The sequence below is a fragment of the Phocoena phocoena genome, chromosome 3, assembly GCF_963924675.1.
Source record: "Phocoena phocoena chromosome 3, mPhoPho1.1, whole genome shotgun sequence".
In the NCBI taxonomy this organism is placed as follows: Eukaryota; Metazoa; Chordata; class Mammalia; order Artiodactyla; family Phocoenidae; genus Phocoena; species Phocoena phocoena.
Window position 1 is genome coordinate 7,833,349 of NC_089221.1, and position 27,222 is coordinate 7,860,570.

Below are 27,222 nucleotides of genomic sequence, written 5' to 3' on the forward strand. Positions count from 1 at the left end.
AAAGAAGATGTGGCACATATATACAATGGAATATTACTCAGCCATAAAAAGAAACAAAATTGAGTTATTTGTAGTGAGGTGGATGGATCTAGAGTCTGTCATACAGAGTGAAGTAAGTCAGAAGGAGAAAAACAAATACCGTATGCTAACACACATATACAGAATCTAAGAAGAAAAAAAAAAGGTCATGAAGAACCTAGGGGCAAGACGGGAATAAAGACACAGACCTACTAGAGAATGGACTTGAGGACACAGGGAGGGGGAAGGGTAAGGTGGGACAAAGTGAGAGAGTGGCATGGACATATATACACTACCAAACGTAAAATAGATAGCTAGTGGGAAGCAGCCGCATAGCACAGGGAGATCAGCTCGGTGCTTTGTGACCACCTAGAGGGGTGGGATAGGGAGGGTGGGAGGGAGGGAGATGCAAGAGGGAAGAGATATGGGAACATATGTATATGTATAATGGATTCACTTTGTTATAAAGCAGAAACTAACACACCATTGTAAAGCAATTATACTCCAATAAAGATGTTAAAAAAAAAAAAAAGAACATTTGTGCAAAGGCCAAAGCTCTGCCACCAGACAACCTGGGCGGGCAGGGGGAAAGCTGAGCACTGTATGGTTCAATCTTTTCAACTGTAAAATGGAGCGAACAGTCATATCTACCCCCGATGTTGTTGTGAGGTTTAATGCCAAGGAAAACACTTAGAATAATGGTGTCTGAGCCATTATCAGCACTCAGTTAACAGTAGCTACTTCTAGGCAGTTTACGGAAAATATTAAAATTTCCAGCCATGTTGAAATTCTCAGCATCTTCTCCATTTAGGGAGAAGGAAAGAGCATTTCCACCCTCCAGCAATGGCAGGTTACGGGCATAAGCGGGCACATTTACCTCTGTGTGTTCAGGTATTGGGGTTGTTGCCAGTAGGGATGGTGGCGGCACCACTGGATTTTTAGGAAAGAAGATAACATTGTTTATCTTGTCTTGGTTCTGGGACGCAGTCATTCCACTCTTTCCAACTCACTGGCTCTTTTAAGAAAAACTTTTCTACAAATATTCCCAAAAAAGGAGCCATTCATATTTTTAATCAATGAATTGGTTGAGAGCTTTGATGATATTGCAAGGCTCTCTCTCTCTCTCTTTCTCTCCTCCTACCCCTGCCCCTCACACATACACGTATACAAGCATGAATGTCCACACTACAGTATCTGTCTCTGAGAACTTTCTAGAAAGGCAGCTCTCATACACTAAGGAAGAGCTGGAAGGCCTTCACATCACTGAGGAAAGAAGATGGTAGTGTCCATGATTTTCTGTGGAGCTATGGGCAGGGTGACTGGACAGAAAAGTTCAAAGTCTCTCTCGTTGTGCTAAGGGTAGAAGGAGGTATAGAGCTCATTCTCTGGGTCCCGTTTTCAGGTGTTTTTCACTGGGGAAGTGTTATGGTCTGAATGTTGATTTCCCCCCAAAATTCGTATGTTGAAATCCAACCCTCAAAGGTGACGGTATTAGGAGGTAGGGCCTTTGGCAGGTGATTTGGTCATAAGGGTGGAAGCCTCACAAATGGGATTAGTGCCCTTATAAGAGAGGCTCCAGAGAGCTCCCTTGCCCCTTCCACCATGTGCGGATGCAGCAAGAAGTTGGCCATCTGCAACCTAGGAGAGGACCCTCACCAGAACCCAACCAGGCTGACACCCTGATCTTGGACCTCCAAGCCCCAGAAATGTGAGACATAAATCTCTGTTTATAAGCCATCAGTCTGTGGTATTTTGTAAGAGCAGCCCAAATGGACTGAGACAGGAAGACACTGATTTATGATGACAAACATGCCACACTCTCAGTCTATATCTCTCCAACAAAATCTAACTCTGCTGGCCACTTCTGCCTCTCAGGTCCCAACAGTCTGAAAAGGGACCCCTCTGTTCCCCCAGGCATTACCTAGGTGGATTTCAACCATTTACTCTTCCTTCTGCAGACATCTGAGAACTATGGTACCCTCACAACCATCTCATCAGTAATCAATCAGTATGGCAGAGGTATTCAATAGGTGAACAGAAGGTGCAGAGAAGAGGGGCATGCTTACTAGGAAAAACAACACAGTAATTATGAGATACCATCACCACCACCACCATCACCATGCCCAAGACCCTAATAAAGAGAAGCACCAAGGATTTGAAATTTTCCTTTGGTATTTCCTGGGTTACAAGATGTAAGGTGGTGATTTTTTAACCCATCCTCAATTTTTTTTGACCTAAAAAAATCATAGAACCCAAGAATTTGGAGCTAGGTTGTCATTAGAAAGTATATACCCCTCAACTTTTAGATGAAGAAACTTCTGTAAATTAGGAGGTGCACTGTGATTTATCCAAGATTATTAGGATTCAGAGAAAGTCCTATGATTAGAAACAAGACCCCCTCCCACTTTGCTGTCCCTTATCCCATTGTGCCAAATGGCATCACTAGTCAGTCATCCAATGTCCCTTTCTAATTTAACTGGCACCAAGCACACACACACAAACACACACACACACACACACAAGGGAATCATTCTTACAGTACAATTATTTTGTCATCATTGTTCATTCACAGGTGCATTTACAAATCATTTTGAGACAATTCAAGTCTTAGCACTACTCATAACAAGCTTTCGACAAAATTCAACACCCATTTATGATAAAAACCCTCCAGAAAGTAGGCATAGAGGGAACTCTCCTCAACATAATAAAGGCCATATATGACAAACCCACAGCCAATATCATTCTCAATGGTGAAAAACTGAAACCATTTCCACTAAGATCAGGAACAAGACAAGGTTGCCCACTCTCACCACTATTATTCAACATAGTTTTGGAAGTTTTACCCATAGCAATCAGAGAAGAAAAAGAAATAAAAGGAATACAAATCGGAAAAGAAGAAGTAAAGCTGTCACTATCTGCAGATGACATGATACTATACATAGAAAATCCTAAAGATGCTACCAGAAAACTACTAGAGCTAATCAATGAATTTGGTAAAGTAGCAGGATACAAAATTAATGCACAGAAATCTCTTGCATTCCTATACACTAATGATGAAAAGTCTGAAAGTGAAATTAAGGAAACTCCCAGGAGGGGAGGTGTGGAGAGTGACCTGTGCTTGCACACAGGGTGCTTGGCGGCGGCAGCAGCAGCAGCCTTAGCATCTCATGCCTGTCTCTGGGGTCCCCGCTGATAGCCCCGGCTCCTGCCCATCTCTGGAGTTCCTTTAGGCGGCGCTCTGGATCTCCTCTCCTCGCGCACCCTGAAAAAATGGTCTCTTGGCTCTTAGGCAGTTCCAGACTTTTCCCGGACTCCCTCCCGGCTAGCTGTGGCGCACTAGCCCCCTTCAGGCTGTGTTTACGCCGCCAACCCCAGTCCTCTCCCTGGGATCCGACCAAAGCCCAAGCCTCAGCTCCCAGCCCCCGCCCGCCCCGCCGGGTGAGCAGACAAGCCTCTCGGGCTGGTGAGTGCCGGTCGGCACCGATCCTCTGTGGGGGAATTTCTCCACTTTGCCCTCTACACACCTGTTGCTGTGCTCTCTTCCGTGGCTCCGAAGCTTCCCCCGCTGCCCACCCCCGGTCTCCGCCAGTGAAAGGGCTTCTAGTGTGTGGAAACTTTTCCTATTTCACAGCTCCCTCCCACTGGTGCCAAGTCCCGTCCCTATCCTTTTGTCTCTGTTTATTCTTTTTTCTTTTGCCCTACCCAGGTACTTGGGGACTTTCTTTCCTTTTGGGAGGTCTGAGGTCTTCTGCCAGCGTTCAGTAGGTGTTCTGTAGGGGTTGTTCCACGTGTAGATGTATTTCTGATGTATTTGTGGTGAGGAAGGTGATTTCCGTATCTTACTCTTCCGCCATCTTGAAGCTCTTCTCAACAATTTTTTTAAAAATTGTGAAGGATGAAACATACATGAAAAATTTGTGGAATTCCCTAATCACCTCCCTGGACCTCAGAATCTGACAAAACATAGAGTGGATTCCAGTATTCTCAAAACCCTGCCCTTAAACTATTTGGTCCCAAATACAATGCCAAGTATTTTTGCTTGGAAAAAATCCAGCTCAGCTAGCAACATGAGGGACCAGAAATCTCCCAAGACAGCTTGATCCATCACAGTTTAGGTCAAAGACCTATGAAGTTAAAGGTTACAAGAAGAAAGAAAATCTTCTAAAGGGAATAAAAAATGGATACTCCCAAATGCTGGGTCACTCGGGCACTAAAGTAAGATCTATGGTTCCCTGCAATTGGCTGCTCTCCAGGGCACTGCAGAAGAGGCAACCACTTATCTTACAATTGTAAGCACACAGAGGAGGAAAAACAATATATGTGAGGTTTACAAGAAAGGCTACCAACCTTTCCAACAAGAAGGAGTAATGCTTCTGGCTCCCAGCCAAAAGGAATGCTAACCAAATGTTTCACATAAGGTCAGTTTCTCTAGTAGGGCAATGCTTTGAGCAACCCAAAATATTTAAGTGGCCTCATTAATCTTCCTAACACCCCTAGATGTAAATAGGTAGTGATGAGGAATACAGCCATATTCTTCAGGGAGAAAGGCAGTGGTGCAGAAGTTTAAGAGATTAGATTCTAGGAGCGTATTAGTTGTGTAGCTTAGGGGAGCTAGTGTCTGTTGCCAGGTCCCCCCTCTCATCATAGAAGTACAAAGCAAGAGTTTAACCAGGCTGTAAAGGTTCAATTTTATGGCCATAGTAAATGAAAGTATGGGATCTTCTTTCTTTGGTGTGAACTTACTTTTTTTCAAATGCCTTGGAATAAAATTTGACATTGCACATTCAAATGTAGTAACCGTATTACTTTTAGGAGAGATATATGAGGAATACAGAAATCCAATAAACTGAATAATTCAAATCACAAAGTCATTTAATTTGGCAGATACAAACTGACAGTTGTGAAGCCCATTCACCCTTCCCCCACTAGATACCTGGGTGTGTGGTCTCCCTCTTCACCAGAGTGTATTTCTTTTTGACTATAGGACTGCATAACTCATTCCTACCTCTCATCACATCCCCCAGTGGCCTATTAGCAGCAAATCACTAAGCACGACAACATAGCCTCTGAGGTAGCAGTGATGGCCTTAATAGACAAAGTTCATTTGTGTCTTCATGTAAAGTAATAAAATTCAGCCAGCATTAAAGAAAAGGTTAAGCCGTCATGAGCATATTAACTAAATGACTCATTTTATCTAGAGAGACTATGAAGCTCAACTCTGACCTCCATTAATTATGAAAGACACAGGTGTTTTAAAATGACATTCTCTTAGAATAACTCAGTTGGTCTCTAATGAATATAGCTATAAAGTCAAAGGAAAAAATTCCACGTTCTTATTGAACATGTAGGTCAGAGGCTTGCTTATAACTGAGGAGCAGAAGATGGAATAATTAAGAAAGACAGACTTGCACTTGGCGCTAAGAAAATCAAGTAAATTGAAAAGAGACAGTCAACCTATAAAAAATGTTTTAAACAACAGTGATAGAAACTTACGTTTGTTGTCTAATAAAAGTTTAGACCATTGTTGATGATGAAACAACCCGAGGATAGAATACCCACTGCACGTAAACTGTGACCACTTGGGTAAATCTGATAGTGAAACTAGTCTCACCTGTACCTGTGCCAGCTTCATCCGCTCTGTGATTTCCGTTCACTGCACGATTCTATCCTAACTTTGTCAATAACCCACTGGCACAGAGCCTGACACTGTGACTTCCTACATGACACCTGAATCTTCAGTTGCATTGATAGACCTAAAGATTAAAATATTAATGTGTGACTTTGAAGCTAAAGTGGTAACTACATCCTTTATAGCACAAAATGTTTTCATAAAAATTATTTTAATTATCTACATGTAAATATTTAATATCTCAATCACATCAAAATTTTAAGAATATGTAGATTTAATTTCAGCATGTAACCTTGTCATGTACTTCACAAACCTATCTATATTTGCTATTTCTAAGACTTTCACTATGCTGATCGATTCTAAACAAATTCTAGGAGCCTTTATTTTTTTCTGTTATTATAACCATTCTGAAAATATCTCTTTAATGTTCTTTTCCCATAAGTTTCTGGGAGCTTAATTCAGTTTTAATATTACCAAGTTATTTTAAAGATATAGCACTATATTTAAATAGTGGGATCACATTCAGATCACAGTTTTTGAATGCTGATTTTTTTTACTTTGCTAATGTATTTTGAAATATGGTGACAAATGTATAATATTATAATGTCATATTATGAGCTACCTCCTCAGTCAGAATTTTTTCAACCCTCTTCAAAAAAAAATAAATATATGTACTTTAGGCTGTAAAACATTTTAAATAATTCTGATTTTATTATTGTTGTCTAGTACTCACTCTCCCAAAATTGTATTGGCTTATCTCATTACCTAGTCCAAAAAGTCCATTTCAAACCCCTGAAAAGTCTTGGTTACTATACATAGGTTTCAAAGAATACATCAAAACCAAAATCAAACCATTTTAATAGTGCTCTTATATGTTTAAATACCAAGATTAAAAGGCACAGAAGTAGATTGATAACCTCTTACTATTTTGCAAGTAGAATCAAATAACAAAGGGGGATTTTTGGTGGCATGCAACAATTAAGACCAGTGTTGTTAGCAAATTTCAGAGATAGGAAACTGGAAAAACCTTTTCCCATAAGCATATTTAGGGACAAAGTTATTAATCAATACTGTCAGTAATCACACTGATAATTTAAATTTTATTATGTTCTAAATATTGTGTGCAAATCTCTGAGTGCTTTGAGGATTACAGATGGTGACTTAACTGCTCTAAATTTAACTCACGACTTCTGCTTTTGCTGGTCCATTGGGTATTTGATTTGTTCCTTTCATTTTTCAGTTAATAGAGATCATTTTTCATTTGAAAAAATACCAACTGTGTTATTCTATGATTCCTTTCACCTATGCTTTCCTAGGAATATTCACTCTTCAAATTATCTCCATATACACTATTTTTCTGGGTTATCTTCAGAGTTAGTAAAATCTGAGATTTTTTTCTCATGTATCTTCAAATAATCGAAGAATTAAAGCTCATTTCTCAAATGCTCAGTCCCAGCTGATGTCATTACAACAAGCCACACTTTCAAATCTCACTCCCAAATCTTATCTTTGACCCTTGCCCTCAGCCACCAATCGTGATTGGCCATCAACCACTGTCAAACTCAGCTCTGAAATACTTCTCAAATCTGACTTATCTCCATTTGCACTTTCACTGCCTAAGTTTAAGTTCTCACTACTGTCTCCTGATCCATAGCCCCCCATTGCTATCCATACCTCCAAACTCTAGTGCACTCTGCACGCAGTATGGTGGAAGCACCTCCCTAATGCAAATCTGAGCATGTCAATGTATGGCCTTAGAAATCTCCTGAGTTCCTACTGTCTTTAGCAGAGGTTCTCAAATTTTCCAGGCCAGGAGATTACCAGAGGTTTGATTAAACCAAACATTGCAACATTACTTCTAGAAAGTCTAATTCAAATGTTCCGAGGAGAGGCATGACCATCAGCATTCTTGAAAGATTTCTCAGACAACTCTCCTGACTGCCGGAATTGGAACCACTGGGCTAGAGGATGAAATTCCAGCTGCTCCATAATATAATTCTCCAGCCTCATCTACAATTACTCCTCCTCTCCGTCATTAACAGGTCCAGTCAAGGTGTATTCTTTTCAGTGTCATCAGGATCTCTGACTTCCCCATTCTATGGTCCTTCTGGCAGGAAGACTCTCTCTCACCTGCCAGACCCCTAATTCCTCTCCGAGTCCCAACTGAAAAAGCACCTTCTCAGTGAACCCTTTTCACCCCCAAGGACCATCACCTTTCTTTCCTCTTGGTGTTTCCAAGGCCCTTTATTCAGGCCTCCCTGGAGAACTTAATTGCTTGTATTCCTCATATCCACCAGGCCAGGAGTGAGGAAACCTTTTCATGGGCTAAGTAGCAAATACTGCACCTCTGTGGTCCTGTTGGAATGACTCATCTCCGCAGTGAAAGCAGGAAGGCAGCCACAGGCAATATGCAAATGAACAGATGTGGCTGTGTGCCAATAAAACTTTATTTACAAAATCAGGAGGCCAACCTAGGGGCCTTAGCCTGCCAACCCTTGCACTAGGCTCTAACGTCTTTATCAGGTAGAGACTGCTGCATCTTCGTTTCACCAATGTCTAGGATACTCCCTGGCACACAGTAGGTTCAATAAATATCTGATGAATGAAGAGTAACTATGTGAACTAATAAATTCTGATGGACCCCATGTGGAACTGGCTAGGAAACAAGCTCTCAACACTCAAAACTTGTAGCACACACATGCACTCAAAGAGGTTGGTTAATTTTTATCACACTCCTTTGTTGACTCATTCAGGGAATATGGGAGAAGGGAAGACTGTATGTATATTTATAACCTAATAAGTCACTATTCTGCTAGGTCTATCTTCTCCCCACCTCCAGCAGAGGAGAAAACGCAGAGACTATTTCGTTTTTAATAACAGCGAAAGGAGGACAATGGTTGGGCGTCTTTCCCACAGGAGTGTCTGCAGACCACCTGTTTGTTAAAAGCTCACACTCTGGGACCACCTTCCAGCCCCCTGGATCCGCAGAGCTGGAAGGAGGGGCAGAGGAAGCTGCATTCTGAATGAATGTCCCGGGTGATACTTAGGTACACTGCTGTTGGTAAATTCTGGGCAGAAAGGTACCAAAGCAGGTAGACAAAGAATGGATTCTCTTTTTTAACACAAATTAGGTTAATTAATCAAACAGGCCTGTTGGCCAACAGGGGAGAAGAGGGAGACGGAGGAAGATAAGCAAAGAGAATCTTAAGAGCAAAACACACCTATGAATCAAGAGCCAACAGGGAGAAGGAAATATTTAAATCTTAAAGTACAGTCGAAAAAAAAATCTTTTTGGGCTGGGCTAAGAATGAAAAGCAGAAATAACAGCTCCATCCTTCCTTTCATCACCAGTTGTTTTCCTAAGTCGTATTTAATGTAAATACAATGTCAACATCATCATTACCTCGGATTTCTTTGCATGATGGGGGTTTACTGCTTTTTGGATTCACTCCTAATTGCTGATTTCACTCCACTTAGCGAGAGTTCCCTTTAATTGTATAAACTTGACTAAAATGTGTCCTTTGGAAAGCGGAAAGAAGCTGTGGCTACTGGAAGCAGAATTGCTGATCTCGTAAAAATCTCCAGTTTTTCTTTGAATTATAGACTGCTTCCAACAGATTAATGCCAAGGTAAAACTTTAAAAGAAAAACAGTAATTATAACCACCAGAAAAAGAGAGAATTCTATTGGTCAGTTTTCAAAGGTGACACTTATGTGACTCTAAAATTTAGCTCCACTTGTTTAGAATCAATGGCAAAATCATTGTGAAAGGAGCAATTTACACTGATTACATAGAAGCCTCTGCTCACTCATTTAATGTGATCTTATGAGAACTTACGCTTGGAATACTTAAAGCAAATTCAGTCCCAGCATAATAAAAAGCAAGTTAATCTTTCCTTTTTATCTTTATTTCTGAAGATTCAAACCATGGGCAAAACAATCGTTTAAAGTAATACACTAAAATTTGTCAAGACCAATTTGCTGTGACTATAGGAAAGACCAAGATTTGTCTTGAAAGCACTTGGGGTTTAGTTATTTATTTATTTATTTATTTATTTATTTTGCCGTACGCGGGCCGCTCACTGTTGTGGCCTCTCCCATTGCAGAGCACAGGATCCAGACGCACAGGCTCAGCGGCCATGGCTCACGGGCCCAGCCGCTCCGTGGCATGTGGGATCTTCCCAGACCGGGGTACGAACCCGTGTCCCCTGCATCGGCAGGCGGATTCTCAACCACTGCGCCACCAGGGAAGCCCTAGTTTTTTATTTTTAGTAATAAACATGCTGATTAGAAATCCGTGCTATTTGTCACACAGATACGTGTACAGAAATATCTTTCAATATACGGAAATAGTCTATTGACTGCGATGGCAAGTCAAAGAGTTCCGTACAAGGCACACACACGGCTCTCGGCTGGTACTCACACGGGTATCAGCATCCCTGCTACCCTTTCAATTGATATCTTCATAATGTTCCCATTTTAGTAGAGTTGAAATTAAAAATTTCCCAAGACATACATAAATCTTCTATTTGCCATCAGTTATGATTTTCACCTGACTCAGTGTTGGGTCTATGAGCTTCAATCCCACCACCTTAATCATCGGCAGATGGGTGAGCCTCCCGGACTCACAGGCACTTGCATGAGAGCTCAGAGGTGAGTGTCCTTCCTAAAATATCACAGGTTGCAAGACTACACCCTTCAATGATATGTTTCTATTACACTGAGGCTTGTTAGACAAGAGTAAGATAACAAAAAGTCAACTTACAGGAAGAAAATGAAGAAAGGCCAAGAAACAAACAGAAAAGCTGGAAGAAACTCACTTTCTCTTTGATGAGAAGCTCTTTTTTTCATTACTATTGTATAGCTTTACACTACAAAAATATGGCTAATTTGTAAATGCCCTGATTATTGTCAAACACTGCTTTGTGTATGGATCAAGTTAGTTGCCATTTGGAATAACATTTGAATTTGGCACAGAATCACTTGTCATGCATACACTGAACCCAAGACACTAAAGACAGACTCATTTGGAGAATAAAATGTCATCACTCTCTCTCAGATCTGCTGTTACAGTCCTAGACACCACGAAAGTGAAACTTTTATCAACTTTGTGAACTATTACTACTATCATTACTTTTATAATTATACACAAACCTCTAAATGTCAACGTAGTCTTTCATTTGGAATTTTCATGTATATATAAAGTAGAAACTTTTTTTAGTGGGTTCTTTTAACAAAGAAGTATACAAATCATCTATGAACTATTATTCCAGTAGTTTAAACAAACAAATCAAATACTGCGGGGATATTACTGAAAAGGTTAACTGTGATTATTTCTGAAATTGTGTTTTTTCTTTATGCTTTACAGTATTTTCTACATTCTCTAAAATGAAAGTGCCTGAGTCTCATCACTGAAAATACACACATTATTAGTTTTTAAAGAGGCATGGGTAAAACAGAATATGAATATCAATGCTTTTAAAATAATATGAAAGATTATGTGCACCTTGGAAATGGTAAATTTAAGGATCCTTCCAGAAATTGTATGAATTCACATGCAACTACCTTCGGGTACTACATAACCACAAATCACCTAAAGAGAAGTGGCTTTTTGGGTTGGTTTTGTTTGTTTTTGTTTTGTCTTTGTTTTGCAGCGGGAGAACTTCTTTTTGCAAAGAATTTTTAACTGATTTCAATTCCAGGAACATAAAGTATCTCTGGTATAAAGTGAAACCATCCAATAAATGGCTTTACAAGGCCTAGTGCTAACTATGAAAAAACAAAAATGCTATCACTGTATTTTTCCACTGCTCATATATTTAAACCATTACGGATTTCTGCAATATACACCTGCTATCTAAACTTGTTTTGCTAGGTCAAGCCCTCCTAAACAGGAATCTGAGTGCTGGGTTATTTTTAAAGTTGTATAACTGGCTCACACTCCCTCTCAAACCTCCTGAGCCTAATCCCAGCAACTATCTTATGTAAAATTGCGATTCTCCGCACTCAGTGGTATCTGCCCGAAATGCATATGCACACGCATGCAGAAACCCACAGATACCCACACAGCTGCCCCACCACGCCATGCTTACGGGATGCCTGTCATTGTGACAGTCTCTCTTCCCGGATTATTTCACTTAAGCCTCACAACAGCTGAAAGGGGTAGCAATAATTATATCAACTTTAAAGATAAGAAAATTAGACTCCGAAATGGGCTCAAGGTCATGCAGTTAAGCAAGTCCATCTACCCCTTTCTTTCGTTTTGTTACTGAGTATCCACAATGTACCACGTCCTGTTCTAGAATAGAAATACAGCCCATGCTCCTAGGGTTGCTTCTCTGAAATTCAAGTTTAACTGCACATCCTGAACTTTTATGTGCTAAGTCTGGTGATCCTGTATTGCTCCTGGTCACTATGCCATAGTGCAAGCTAGGTTGACTCAGTGGGTAGGCCAATCCCTCCCATGGCTGGTCTGGGACTGTGGTGAAATGAGATGGATGGAGACCTTAAGAAACTCTGGGATGGAGACTTCCAGGAATGCTGGGATAGAGACTTCCGGGGACACTGGGATAGAGACTTCCGGGGACACTGGGATGGAGACCTCCAGGGAGGCTGGGATGGAGGCCTCAAGGAATAATAGAATGGAGCCCTCTGGGGATACTGGGCTGGAGACTCTCAGGAATAGGTGTCCCCTGGGGACAGTTCTCAGGTGCTGTCTGCAGTCAGGACAGAACTACGGTGATGTCTCTTCCAAATCTTCATTTTCTCAGTGGCTTCTCACATCCCCATTAGGAGAATCTGTGTCACTGACCAAAAGCCTACCACCAGCAGAGTGTAGGCATATGTGTGACGCTGCCCTGTTTGTGTAGTGCCAAGGACCTCCGGAAGCAATGGAGTGTCTTTTGAGTCAAGCTCACAGGAAAACTGTTTCCAAAACTCTTTAGAGTTGAATGAGACATGCAGGACCCAGCTACACCAGTTGAGGTCATAGTTGCACCTGCTACCCCAGCAGGGGGCCCTTCCCCTTGGCTAAGGGTGAGAGTCCAAAGCTAAGGATTAGCTTTGGGGTTTAGAGACTGCTGCTCCCTGTGTCTTGCCCAACTGTAGGCATCTGGAATAAATCTGCTACGACTCCAGCCCCCCTTTCCCTAAGTGTCCTACCAAATTCAGAGGGTCACACATAGAAATCAAATCCTGGAAATAAATATGGTGAATCAACAGATATCTTTGAGCTTCTGCCCGGAGGAGAAAGTATGCTACATGTTAGAGAAAACAAGAAAAGACAGCCACATCCTCTACCATCTGGTACGTCACTATCTGAGAATGGGAAAGGGGAGAGTGAAACGTGAACAGAAATAACGCAATAAGTGCAGTAATGAAGAGAGATGGCAGGTGTGCCAACAGAACCGTACAGAGCAGGGAACATAGCAGCTCAGTCCCAAAGGAGGACCCTTGAGCCAGATCTTTACAATGAGTATGAGTTCACCCAGTGGATAACTTGAGATGTGGGTGGGTGGTTAGCTAATATTCTAGGAAAGCAAAAGAGATTACCAAATCCCAGAGGCAAGAAGGAGAACATTCTATAGTTGTGGGCAACATAAATAATTCCTCGTGCCTGGACTATGTGAGAATGAAAAGTGTGTCTCTATAGGATGTAGGACGATGAGCCAGAGGGTCTGATGGGCCACACCAAAAGAGCCTAATAAATCCAAATTAAACCAGATGATCCCTGGAGAAAATAGTATTTCTATAACATAAGGGAAGGCATACAAGTCATAAGAGCTCCGGTAGGAGCTACTGAGGGTTGTATTTTTAAAAGATGACTTTGGCCATGGTATGCAGAAGGAGGAGAAAATCTGGAGGCCAGGAGACCAGTTAAAAAGCCCTGCAGGGCTTCCCTGGTGGCGCAGTTGTTGAGAGTCCGCCTGCCGATGCAGGGGACACGGGTTCATGTTCCGGTCCGGGAAGATCCCACATGCCGTGGAGCTGCTGGGCCCGTGAGCCATGGCCGCTGAGCCTGCGTGTCCGGAGCCTGTGCTCCGCAACGGGAGAGGCCACGGCAGTGAGAGGCCTACGTAGAGCAAAAAAAAAAAAAAAAAGCCCTGCAGTGCGTGGCCCAGGCTCCCAGTGATGGAATTTGATGGAAGTCAGCATTAGAAATCCCCCAGCTAGTCCCAATGAGCTGAAGTAAGTATAAGAGTACCAAGTAAGCCCATCCAATCCATACCCACTGTCCAATCAATAAACACTAAAAGAGATACAAGTGACATGTTAAGTGCCAGGAACTAAACCGACTTCTGTCTGTTCATTTAAGTTATGACCGTATGTCTTGAGTCTTCAAGTGTTGGGTGGATGAACAAGGTCTTCTTAAGATCTGAGAGCAAAGGCAGTGATTCTAGAAACTGTTCAGTATTTGTCCAGAGCTTAAGCCAGATTTAGCTTCACTCACGTAGAAATTGCACAACCTCTCTTGCTATGAAAAGTATGTTTCATAATCTAGCACATTTGGCCGAAACAGATAACGTGCACTCCTCTGCCTAAAGTGCTTTCCTTGAAGGCCAGAAGAGTCCAAAATCTACAAATCATCTCTTTGGGTTATTACGTCATTTTTCCTAAGAGATGAACATAAAATATTTTTTAAACATCATCCTCAAAACACACTGGCAGGATAGGTGATTGGAAGGCAGGGATTACACATGTTTTCTAAGGAAGTCATGGTAAATACGAGGGATGCAACACAAGATCTGTTCTGATTGGGTTCCAGTGGCCTCACCTTCAAACTGGAAGGTCAGGCACTGACCTGGAGACAGGAGCACGTGCTCCTTAAGAGAAATAAATAATAGCAACTCCCTTGAATTCTCAATTGACTGGTAAATATCATAATGAAAGAAAGGTAGTGATGCGTGTTGGAATGGGTATCAAGGTCTCCTGATGTCTAGAATTACGATGAAGAGTATACTGGCAAATAAGAACATGGTTTTTGGAGTCAAACTTTGACTGAAACCTGGGTCCATCTTTGATTAAACATAATAAATGTGTCCCTGGGGTAACATTTATCCACCTTCTGTCTCAATTTCCTCATCTCTAAAATAGGGATGGTGACAATACCTACCTCTCAGGTTTCACAGGTGGAAAAAATAAATGAATTCATGTTAGAACTGCTCCTGGCACTTGGGAAACACCCAATAAACTCCTGCTATGAAGAGCAGCAGTCATCTTACTGCAGTCCTCACAGCAGCAGTTGTAGCACACTCGTACGGAATTTCATTCTTAGATCAAATATTACTTAGCACTCGTCAACTACGGCAGAGAAGCTTGTGTAACTGCAGAGATGTCAAATGAAGTCCGAAAATATCTGCGGAGGCAAAATGTAAGCTCTCTCACCTTGCTCCTACAAGAAGTTCTTTCTGTCCTGGGTCAAATGTTAACTGCGAGAAATCCACAGCATTCTTCGCTCTGAACTCCTGCAACCAGGGACCAATTTCTAAAGAGGAAAAATAAATAAATAAAAAGATAAAAATGAATTTTCTTCCCCCCTCCGGGGACCACAGACAATGCACATCAGGTAGCAAACGTTACATTTCAGAGGATTTGAAGGGCCCCCCAGGTGATCATTTAGGGGCCACTGGAGGTTTCTGTCAGGGTGTCACATAATCCACACTGAGAATGTGTAAAACATAGAGGGCAGTCACCCAATAAAAAGGAAGCAAAGCATCAATGCTTGGTTGTGATTTACAAGCCAGATGTGCATTTTCCTTTTGCCTCTGGACTGGGCAGAAAATAACACAGCACTCACACGATTCATTAGAGGAATATTGAATGCAAACAAGATCATTTCCTGTGCAGCTTGATGGGAAGGAGCCAAAGATGTGGGAAAATCACAAAAGCCACAGAAGCACCATCTGCCTTCTTTCAAAGTGGACATTCCATTTCCCTGTCCTTTAGATTTCTATTTGGGCCCCGAGATTAGACTAGTTAAACACTCTCAGTCCTTTCTAGATGAGAAATTCACAGTCAATTCTAGGCCTCATTTGCATTTTTTAAGGGAAATCAGAAAATAGCCACTCTTTAGAGACAGGTTTTTTACAAGCACTGTTAACTCCTATTAAATGACCTCCAGCCTAGAGTCCAATTATTACAACATGAGAGTATTTGAAGAGGGATAGAACTCAGCCTTATTGGCCATTTTTGCAACTTTCATTAGCTCATTTCTGACACAGAAAAAATCTTCAGTGAGTTGTCTGCCAGTTGTGCTGAACCTGAACCTTATTATTATCCTTGACAACTAACCATGTGATCTGATTGTCTTTTTTTCTTTTCTTTTTTTTTTTTTTTGCGGTACGCGGGCCTCTCACTGCTGTGGCCTCTCCCGTTGCGGAGCACAGGCTCCGGACACGCAGGCTCAGCGGCCATGGCTCACGGGCTTAGTTGCTCCGCGGCATGTGGGATCTTCCTGGACCAGGGCACGAACCCGTGTCCCCTGCATCGGCAGGCGGACTCTCAACCACTGCGCCACCAGGGAAGCCCCTGATTGTCTTTTTCCTTGAGTTTAATATTTTGAGCGATGTCACACTGAATAAACAGGCGCATGACAACTGGCAAATCGACAGTTACTGGTTTACGGAAAAAGTGTGTAGCACAGAAATAATCTCTTCCACAAAACCAGATGTTAAAAAAAGATCTAATATGGAAATATGCCCATGTCTTAACACATGTCTTGTAGAAAGGCCTTTGTTGATGTAAATGAGGTAGATTATTTCCAAGCAATAGCTTTGTGTAACAAATATGGCTTTTCTCTACTATCAGTTATTGGGGGAAAAAACGGACGTGAACTGAAAGTTCTATTCTGCTTAAAGGAAACCAGTATTGAGTTATATAGAGATCTGTATTTGGTTTTTGATATTTTCATGTTATCTTGACTGTTTTTAGTATTTTATATAAAATTCTTCCTTTTATAGGCAAGTCAATTTTTTAAAAAAATCCTTAGTTATTGCAAAATAAGTACAAGGTCCTGGAGCCATAAAAAGATGTTAATAAATGATCTGTTCCAGGAGTTTTTAATTCAGTTAGGGAAGGAGCACAAATATCTTCTTTAAACACAGTATCTATAGATACAAGATCTTTACAGGTATTTACAGGGTTACAGGAAGTATTCATACACAGAAAGGAGAGATGACTGAGGGGCTTAGGGACCAGGAAAAGAGAGATCTGACCAGAGATTCACAGAACAGATGTGTCCTGAGGAAGCAAGAGTGCCATGTGGAAGACATGGTGCCCCCTGTGGCTGTAACTGGTATTGCACACATTCACTCCTACGGGGCCCCAGATCCGTTTCTCTGCTCTTGGGCAAGAACACTAAGGCTCTTATGTTTGCATTGCTCACTGCAGTGCCTGCAGCTCAAGGTACAGCAGCTTGAATGTATAGGCAATACTAAATGTGTGGAATGAAAAAGTAAGAATAAGCTAGGGTTCTGTCTGTCTGTTTTTTTTTTAATGAATTAAAAAAATTTTTTTTCTTAATAATTTTTTTTCTAATTTTAATAACTTTACTTTATTTTATTTTATCTTCTTCTTTATTTTTTTTCTCCCTTTTATTCTGACCTCTGTGGAGGACAGGCTCTTGGTGGCCCAGCCAGGTGTCAGAGCTGTGCCTCTGAGGTGGGAGAGCCAAGTTCAGTACGCTGGTCCACAAGAGACCTCCCGGATCCATGTAATATCAAAAGGAGAAAATCTCCCAGAGATCTCCATCTCAACACCAAGACCCAGCTCCACTCAACAACCAGCAAGCTACAGTGCTGGATGCCCTATGCCAAACAACTAGCAAGACAGGAACACAACCCCACCCATTAGAGAGCGGCTGCCTAAAATCATAATAAGGCCACAGACACCCCGAAACACACCACCAGACGTGGACCTGCCCACCAGAAAGACAAGATCCAGCCTCAACCACCAGAACACAGGCACTAGTCCCCTATATCAGGAAGCTTACACAACTACCTGAACAAACCTTAGCCACTGGAGACACAAGCTAAAAACAACAGGAACTACAAAGCTGCAGCCTGAGAAAAGGAGACACCAAATACAGTAAGATAAGCAAAATGAGAAGACAGAGAAACACACAGCAGATGAAGGAGCAAGGTAAAAACCCACCAGACCTAACAAGTGAAGAGGAAATAGGCAGTCTAACTGAAAAAGAATTCAGAATAATGATAGTAAAGATGATCCAAAATCTTGGAAATAAAATGGAGAAAATACAAGAAAAGTTTAACAAGGACTAGAAGAATTAAAGAGCAAACAAACAGTGATGAACTACACAATATATGAAATTAAAAATTCTCTAGAAGGGATCAATAGCAGAAAAACTGAGGCAGAAGAACGGATAAGTGACCTGGAAGATAAAAGAGTGGAAATAACTACTGCAGAGCGGAATAAAGAAAAAAGAATGAAAAGAATTGAGGACAGTCTCAGAGACCTCTGCAAAACATTAAACACACCAACATTCGAATTATAGGGGTCCCAGAAGAAGAGAAAAAGAAAGGGACTAAGAAAATATTTGAAGAGATTACAGTTGAAAACTCCCCTAATATGGGAAAGGAAATAGTTGATCAAGTCCAGGAAGCACAGAGAATCCCATACAGGATAAATCCAAGGGGAAACACACCAAGACACATATTAATCAAACTATCAAAAATTAAATACAAAGAACAAATATTAAAAGCAGCCAGGGAAAAACAACAAATAACACATAAAGGAATCCCCATAAGGTTAACAGCTGATCTTTCAGCAGAAACTGTGCAAGCCAGAAGTGAGTGGCAGGACATAGTTAAAATGATGAAGGAGAAAAACCTACAACCAAGATTACTCTACCCAGCAAGGATCTCATTCAGATTTGACAGAAAAATTAAAAGCTTTACAAACAAGCAGAAGCTAAGAGAATTCAGCACCATCAAACCAGCTTTACAACAAATGGTAAAGTAACTTCTCTAGGTAGGAAACACAAGAGAAGTAAAAGACCTACAATAATAAACCCAAAACAATTAAGAAAATGGTAATAGGAACATACATATTGATAATTACCTTAAATGTAAATGGATTAAATGCTCCAACCAAAAGACATAGACTGGATGAGTGGATAAAAAAACAATACCCATATATATGCTGGGTATATATATATATACCAGAGACCCACTTCAGACCTAGGGACACATACAGACTGAAAGTGAGGGGATGGAAAACGATATTCCATGCAAATGGAAATCAAGAGAAAGCTGGAGTAGGAATTCTCCTATCAGACAAAAGAGACTTTAAAACAAAGACTATTACAAGAGACAAAGAAGGACACTACATAATGATCAAGGATCTATCCAAGAAGAAGATATAACAATTGTAAATATTTATGCACCCAACATAGGAACACCTCAATACATAAGGCAAATACTAACAGCCATAAAAGGGGAAATTGACAGCAACACAATCATAGTAGGGGACTTTAACACTGCACTTTCACCAATGGACAGATAATCCAAAGTGAAAATAAATAAGGAAACACAACCTTTAAACGATACATTAAACAACATGGACTTAATTGATATTTATAGGACATTCCATCCAGAAACAACAGAATACACATTCTTCTCAAGTGCTCACAGAACATTCTCCAGGATAGATCATATCTTGGGTCACAAATCAAGCCTTGGTAAATTTAAGAAAATTGAAATCGTATCAAGTATCATTTCTGACCACAACGCTATGAGACAAGATATCAATTACAGGAAAAAATCTGTAAGAAATACAAACACATGGAGGCTAAACAACACACTACTTAATAACCAAGAGATCACTGAAGAAATCAAAGAGGAAATCAAAAAATACCTAGAAACAAATGACAATGAAAACACAACGACCCAAAACCTATGGAATGCAGTGAAAGCAGTTCAAAGAGGGAAGTTTATAGCAATAAAATCCTACCTTAAGCAACAAGAAACATCTCAAATAAACAACTTAACCTTACACCTAAAGCAATTAGAGAAAGAAGAATAAAAAAAACCCAATGCTAACAGAAGGAAAGAAATCATAAAAATCAGATCAGAAAGAAATGAAAAAGAAATGAAGGAAACAATAGCAAAGATCAATAAAACTAAAAGCTGGTTCTTTGAGAAGATAAACAAAATTGATCAACCATTAGCCAGACTTATCAAGGAAAAAAGGGAGAAGACTCAAATCAATAGAATTAGAAATGAAAAAGGAGAAGTAACAACTGACACTGCAGAAATACAAAGGATCATGAGAGATTACTACAAGCAACTATATGCCAATAAAATGGGCAACCTGGAAGAAATAGACACTTTCTTAGAAATGCACAACCTTCCAAGACTGAAGCAGGAAGAAATAGAAAATATGAAGAGACCAGTCACAGGCACTGAAATTTAAGCTGTGATTAAAAATCTTCCAACAAACAAAAGCCCAGGACCAGATGGCTTCACAGGAGAATTCCAGCAAACATTTAGAGAAGAGGTAACACCTATCTTTCTCAAACGCTTTCAAAATATAGCAGAGGGAGGAACTCATTCCCAAACCCATTCTAAGAGACCACCGTCACTCTGATACCAAAACCAGACAAAGATGTCACAAAGAAAGAAAACTACAGGCCAATATCATTGACGAACATAGATGCAAAAATCCTCAACAGAATACTAGCAAACAGAATCCAACAGCACATTAAAAGGATCATACACTATGATCAAGGGCGGTTTATCCCCAGAATGCAAGGATCCTTCAATATACACAAATCAATCAACGTCATACACATATTAACAAATTGAAGGAGAAAAACCATATGATCATCTCAATAGATGCAGAGAAAGCTTTCGACAAAATTCAACACCCATTTATGATAAAACCCTCCAGAAAGTAGGCATAGAGGGAACATTCCTCAACATAAAAAAGGCCATATATGACAAACCCACAGCCAACATTGTCCTCAATGGTGAAAAACTGAAACCATTTCCACTAACATCAGGAACAAGACAAAGTTGCCCACTCGCACCACTATTATGCAACACAGTTTTTGAAGTTTTAGCCACAGCAATCAGAGAAGAAAAAGAAATAAAAGGAATAAAAATTGGAAAAGAAGAAGTAAAGTTGTCACTGTTTGCAGATGACATGATACTATACACAGAGAATCCTAAAGATGCTATCAGAAAACTACTAGAGCTAATCAATGAATTTGGTAAAGTAGTAGGATACAAAATTAATGCACAGAAATCTCTTGCATTCCTATACACTAATGATGAAAAATCTGAAAGTGAAATTAAGAAGACACTCCCATTTACCATTGCAACAAAAAGAATAAAATTCTAGGAATAAACCTACCTAAGGAGACAAAAGACCTGTATGCAGAAAATTATAAGACACTGATGAAAGAAATTAAAGACAATACAAATAGATGGAGAGATATACCCTGTTCTTGGATTGGAAGAGTCAACATCGTGAACATGACTATACTACCCAAAGCAATCTACAGATTCAATGCAATCCCTATCAAACTACCAATGGCATTTTTCACAGAACTGGAACAAAAAGTTTCACCATTTGTATGGAAATACAAAAGACCTGGAACAGCCAAAGCAATCTTGGGAAAAAAGAATGGAGCTGGAGGAATCAGGCTCCCTGACTTCAGACTCTACTACAAAGCTACAGTAATCAAGACAGTATGGTACTGGCACAGAAACAGAAATATAGATCAATGGAACACAATAGAAAGCCCAGAGATAAACCCATGCACATATGGTCACCTTATCTTTGATAAAGGAGACAAGAATATACAGTGGAGAAAAGACAGCCTCTTCAATAAGTGGTGCCTGGAAAACTGGACAGCTACATATAAAAGAATGAAACTAGAACACTCTCTAACACCATACACAAAAATAAACTCAAAATGGATTAAAGACCTAAATATAAGGTCAGACACCACCAAACTCTTAGAGGAAAACATAGGCAGCACACTATGACAGAAATCAGAGCAAGACCCTTTTTTACCCACCTCCTAGAGAAATGGAACTAAAAACAAAAATAAACAAGTGGCACCTAATGAAACTTAAAAGCTTTTGCACAGCAAAGGAAACCATAAACAAGACCAAAAGACAACCCTCAGAATGGGAGAAAATATTTGCAAATGAAGCAAATGACAAAGGATTAATCTCCAAAACATACAAGCAACTCATGAAGCTCAGTATCAAAAAAAAACAAACAACCCAATCCAATAAGGGGCAGAAGACCTAAATAGACATTTCTCTAAAGAAGATATACAGATTGCTAACAAACACATGAAAGAATGCTCAACATCATTAATCATTAGACAAATGCAAATCAAAACTACAATGGGATCTCACCTCACACCAGTCAGAATGGCCATCATCAAAAAATCTACAAACAATAAATGCTGGAGAGGGTGTGGAGAAAAGGGAACGCTCTTGCACTGTTGGTCAGAATGTAAACTGATACAGCCACTACGGAGAACAGTATGGAGGTTCCTTAAAGAACTACAAATAGAACTACCATAGGACCCAGCAATCCCACTACTGGGCATATACCCTGAGAAAACCATAATTCAAAAAGAGTCATGTACCAAAATATTCATTGCAGCTCTATTTACAATAGCCCAGAGATGGAAACAACCTAAGTGTCCATCATCGGATGAATGGATAAAGAAGATGTGGCACATACATACAATGGAATATTACTCAGCCATGAAAAGAAAAGAAATTGAGCTATTTGTAATGAGTTGGATAGACCTAGAGTCTGTCATACAGAGTGAAGTAAGTCAGAGAGAGACAAATACCGTATGCTAACACATATATATGGAATTTAAGAAAAAAAAATGTCATGAAGAACCTAGGGGTAAGACAGGAATAAAGACACACAGACCTACTAGAGAATGGACTTGAGGATATGGGGAGGGGGAAGGGTAAGCTGTGACAAAGCAAGAGAGAGGCATGGACATATACACACTACCAAACGTGAGGTAGATAGCCAGTGGGAAGCAGCCGCATAGCACAGGGAGATCAGCTCGGTGCTTTGTGACCACCTGGAGGGGTGGGATAGGGAGGGTGGGAGGGAGGGAGACGCAAGAGGGAGGAGATATGGGAACATATGTATATATATAACTGATTCATTTTGTTGTAAAGCAGAAACTAACACACCATTGTAAAGCAATTATACTCCAATAAAGATGTTAAAAAATTTTTTAAATATATTCAATAATAACCTGTTAGATAAATTAAAATATTTTTATACCAGTAAAAGCGAAATAATACAATTACCAAAAAAGCATAAAGTATCTTTTATTTACACTTTTATTTGCAAACATGACACATAAAACACAGCATTTTAAAATGCTAACAGTGCTTTGCCAGATCCTTTTTGTTTTTAGCTGCATATCTGCTCACCATGAGTCTAGTGTTTTATCAAGTCTCTTCATATGTTTCTTTGCAATGACATATAATAATCCATTTCTCACAGGTTCACTATAGGAAAAATCCACAAACTGCAAGTTGTACAAAATATTTGTTCTCTGGAATTGTGTTCTTCTAAACTTTACTGCTTTACCTTGGACAGCATGCCTGGTGGATTTCTAAGAAACCAAACAGTTATGATAGTTCATTTTTCTTGAAGTTCTCCTGATTTGGGTGTTCTTAACTCAAACGCAATTTAAAAACCACAAGTCTCAAATTAGGCTATGTTTTACAGCCTGGAATCCATGGTATAATAAGTATTCACAACATAAATACACATTAAATAATAACCACAAATCAGTTAAATTATAGGAAAGAATGCATATATTATTCTAGGAAGGGCAAAAGCAGAGAGCCTGTATCAGGGGTTATCTGTCAGATGAGGCTGGCCAGGGGCAGGCTGAGGGCATGCTTCACTCTGAGAAGGACTTGTTGTGTGACTTTTGGATATAGCATTTCTCAAAGTGAGATAATTGCAGGATAACACAGAACTAAATAAATGCATTTCATACTTATCCTGGGTATGTATTTTAAGAAAAATCTTAGGAAACAAAATTTCAGGGGGATCAACTACCATTTCATAACGAAATGAAATGTACTCCCTTTCTGAATAAAGTGTAGGATTTGTGATTTCCATTGTTTCCCCAACTTTTCATTTGTTTGCATGATTTTCTGGCCATATCAGGAACACTTGTTCATTCTCCGGATCTAAATGTAAGTGTTAGGTGAGAACCAGGCTTCTCTGGCCCCCCAAATTCTGAGTTGTCCAGTGGTTACCAGAGACACACCTGGCAAGGCATAAAGAGAAGCCTCTGGAAGTTGTTAGTGAGCTGGGTTCAAAATCCACCTGGTAGGGGGCGTTGCCTTCTCCTTTGTTTATAACTTTTAAGATAGTGGAAACCTGTTTCATGAAACCATCTAGAGCCCTTATTGCTGGTGACTGCAGGATAAGAACCAAGTTAATCAGTGGCAGATTTTTACTGCTGGATAGCTCACACAGAAGCAATTTCTATTCATCCATCCATCCAGGAAGATTTTTTTTTTTTTTTTTTTTTTTTTTTTAGTTAAAAGATTATACAGATTCATATGTAAACTAGGCGAGACCCTCAAATTCCTGGCCTGTGGCTGGCTTTGTCCTCCAGGTTGTGAAGTTGGTGCCCGGGCTGTCCTGCCCTGAACTCTGCTTGGCTTATAAGCACCCTGCGTCACCCACAGGAAACTTTCCTGGTGCAGAAGGTCTTAATTTTGCCTTGTGACCTGAAGCATATGACTGCAGGCTATAAAATCTAATTGCAAAATCTTAATGTTGTGCCAGAGGACATTAAAAAGTAATTTCCTTCAGATTTACAACTTCAGAATTACAAATGATGTTGATATGATGAAAAGTATAAAAATGAGTGATTCCTATTCAACAGGCACTTTGATTATTCCAAGAGTCAGCCATGTGCTTGTGTGTAAGCAGTCATGACGAGAAGTCTGAGAGGCACAAGTAAAGCCATTTGCCACTGGGTAACTACAGGGATTGCAGGAGACAGTTTCAGGAATTTCTTAGAATCTTAGGGTATTTGGTTTTAAAATATTCTTAGACTTTGTTCTGCCACATACTCAGGAATCGCCAGACTTTGGCTTTAAGACAATAAATCATTTGTTGAAGCTAACATCTCTTTCTGACAATTCAGGCTCAGTTTCTTCTCTGTCTCCTAGCTAGTGGAAACAGCATATGTTCTCATCTAAGACTCTACCACCACAGACCTCAGGAGTCAGGGGAAGAAGGAGGCCTCCACCACTCAAGAGACAAGCTAGGGTTGTCCCAGGAAGTCTTCTCATTTGAAGAAATGTGAAAAAGTCCCAAGGTGGTGTCTGCACAAGTACTGATTCTATCTGTACATCAGAACTAGAATGATTTCCAAAAGAGACCCAGATTTTTCCAGGAGCTTTAGGGTTAAGCATTAAGACAATATATACCAAGAATATTCTTAGATAGTTTACGTAGTCAACTAATATTTCTTGAGTACCAGCTACATGGAAGAACCCACCGCAGGTACTGGCTAGGATACAAAGTTATGTAAGACAGACCTCTGCCCGCGAGACATTTATAATTTAGTTTAAAAAGTGAGATATATACACAAGAGAGTTAAGCCAAAGAAGAGAAATGCTTGCTGGTACCAAGGAAAGTGTGATGATAAATGTTCCAAGGCAGCAGTGTCCAATGAAAATATATTGCTACCTACACATGTGAATTTTACCAGTAGTGACACTGAAAAAATGTTGATTTTCAACAATAGTTTATTTAACCCATATAGCCACGATATTATTTCAACATGTTATCAAAATAAAAATTTTGGAGACATTTTCATCGCATGTGTATGTTCTAAGTCTCTGAAGGCCAGTGTGTATTTTGCACTACCTACTGCACATCTCGGTTTGAACTAAGCACATTTCAACTGCTCAGTAGCCAAACATGGCTAGTGGCTACCCATTAGACAGCACATATCCAAGGTATTAGGAAAAGGACCTCTTTGATAATATAGAGGCATGGTTCTGTTGCAGCCATTACTGAAAAGGAAATTAACTCTGGGTCCTCTCAGAACCAACTGTCAGCACCAGTTGCCTTATTCTTTTTTTAACAAACTATAAAACAGGAGAATAATAGAACAATAGTATGTGTTGGGAAGAATATATAAATTAATTCCCAGGAAGCAGCCCGAAGAGTACCTAAAGCATGGGAGGGTCTCAAGAAATACCAGTTCCCAACCTCACCACTGGGGGCAGTAAAGGGTGGTTTTCACCCATCTCACAATTTTACCACGAGGATGGCTCTATTAAATCTTTTGACAACATCCTGCGGACGAGGTCACATATCTGACATCAGTTTTGCCTCCTCTTAGAACTATATTCACTTTCATGTATTGGGGTTGGTCAAAAAGATTGTTCGGGTTTTTCTGTATGCTGTTATGGAAAAACCCAAACAAACTTTTTGGTCAACCTAATAAATCACATTCTATCAATACCTACTCAGGGTGTAAGACCCATGCCAAATTTAGAAAGGCATGAAGAACCATTCAAAACCAACTGAAAAAGTAACACCCTCTGTCAGAAATCTATTAATCCAGTGAGAGGTTGCTCAGAAATGGGTTGACTCAGCAGGTCTGGGGCATTCAAACCCCGCACTTTCCGAATAAAGTCTGATCCTTTACCAGCTCCTGGGAGATAATCTCTAAGACCTTGGCATATCCTGCCTGATAAGAGTGATTCTGTATACCTGGGAGCCCTGATTAATGGTGGAGACCTTTGACCATGGTGTTATCAGTATGACCTCCATAGGGACAGGAGTCTAAATAACTAAGGTCAGCCACATGGGTGTTCCATGCCTACGGACTGAGTCAAAAAAAAAAAAAAAAAAACCCTGGACAGAAAAGCTCAAGTGAGATTCCCTGGTTGGCAATATTCCATACATTTTCCCATACATTTTGTCACGCATCTTGCTAAGAGAATTGAGTGCTGTCCAGATGATTCCACTGGGAGAGAACAAATAGAAAATTGCACCTGTTTTCTCCTGGACTTTGCTCTACATGCCTTCTACCTTTGCTAATTTTAATCTGTATCCCTTTTTTGTAATAAACCATAAAAATGAGTATAACAACTTTGCTGAGTTCTGTGAATCTTTCTAGTGAAATCATTGAAACTGAGAGTAGTTTGGGGGACCCCAAACTCAGAGGTTATCCCCTTTGTGATGATAATCACAGTAAATAAAATAATAAGACCCATATAAATATTCCTGGAAGGTATTCTAATACAGACATGCGGGTTTAGGTGAGTCAGAAATACACAGAAATCACTCTCTCCCTATATCACAGGATTATGTAACCTGCTTTTCTAAGAAGAGATACTAGTTCCCTTGAACAGCTAAGACTCTCTTAGGTAGTCTGTCTACAGCTTTTCCAAAGGCGCAATTCTTTCCTAGGATCAAGCTCACCAAATTCTTTTTGTGAGTTGTAATCGATCTGTGGCTGGAAAACAGGTAAATGTTATTCATCATATTATTAGTACATTTCACTGTGAT

General features: G+C 40.1%; 1 protein-coding gene across 1 annotated transcript in view; it reads right to left on the reverse strand.

The window, feature by feature from the left end:
* The window catches only part of SEMA5A (semaphorin 5A), a 293,519-nt gene that overhangs the window by 231,066 nt on the left and 35,231 nt on the right, over positions 1-27,222 (reverse strand). Inside the window, exon 2 of the mRNA XM_065873940.1 lies at positions 15,031-15,130. Coding sequence (XP_065730012.1) covers positions 15,031-15,130 — 100 coding nt within the window. The remainder of the gene's footprint in view (positions 1-15,030; positions 15,131-27,222) is intronic.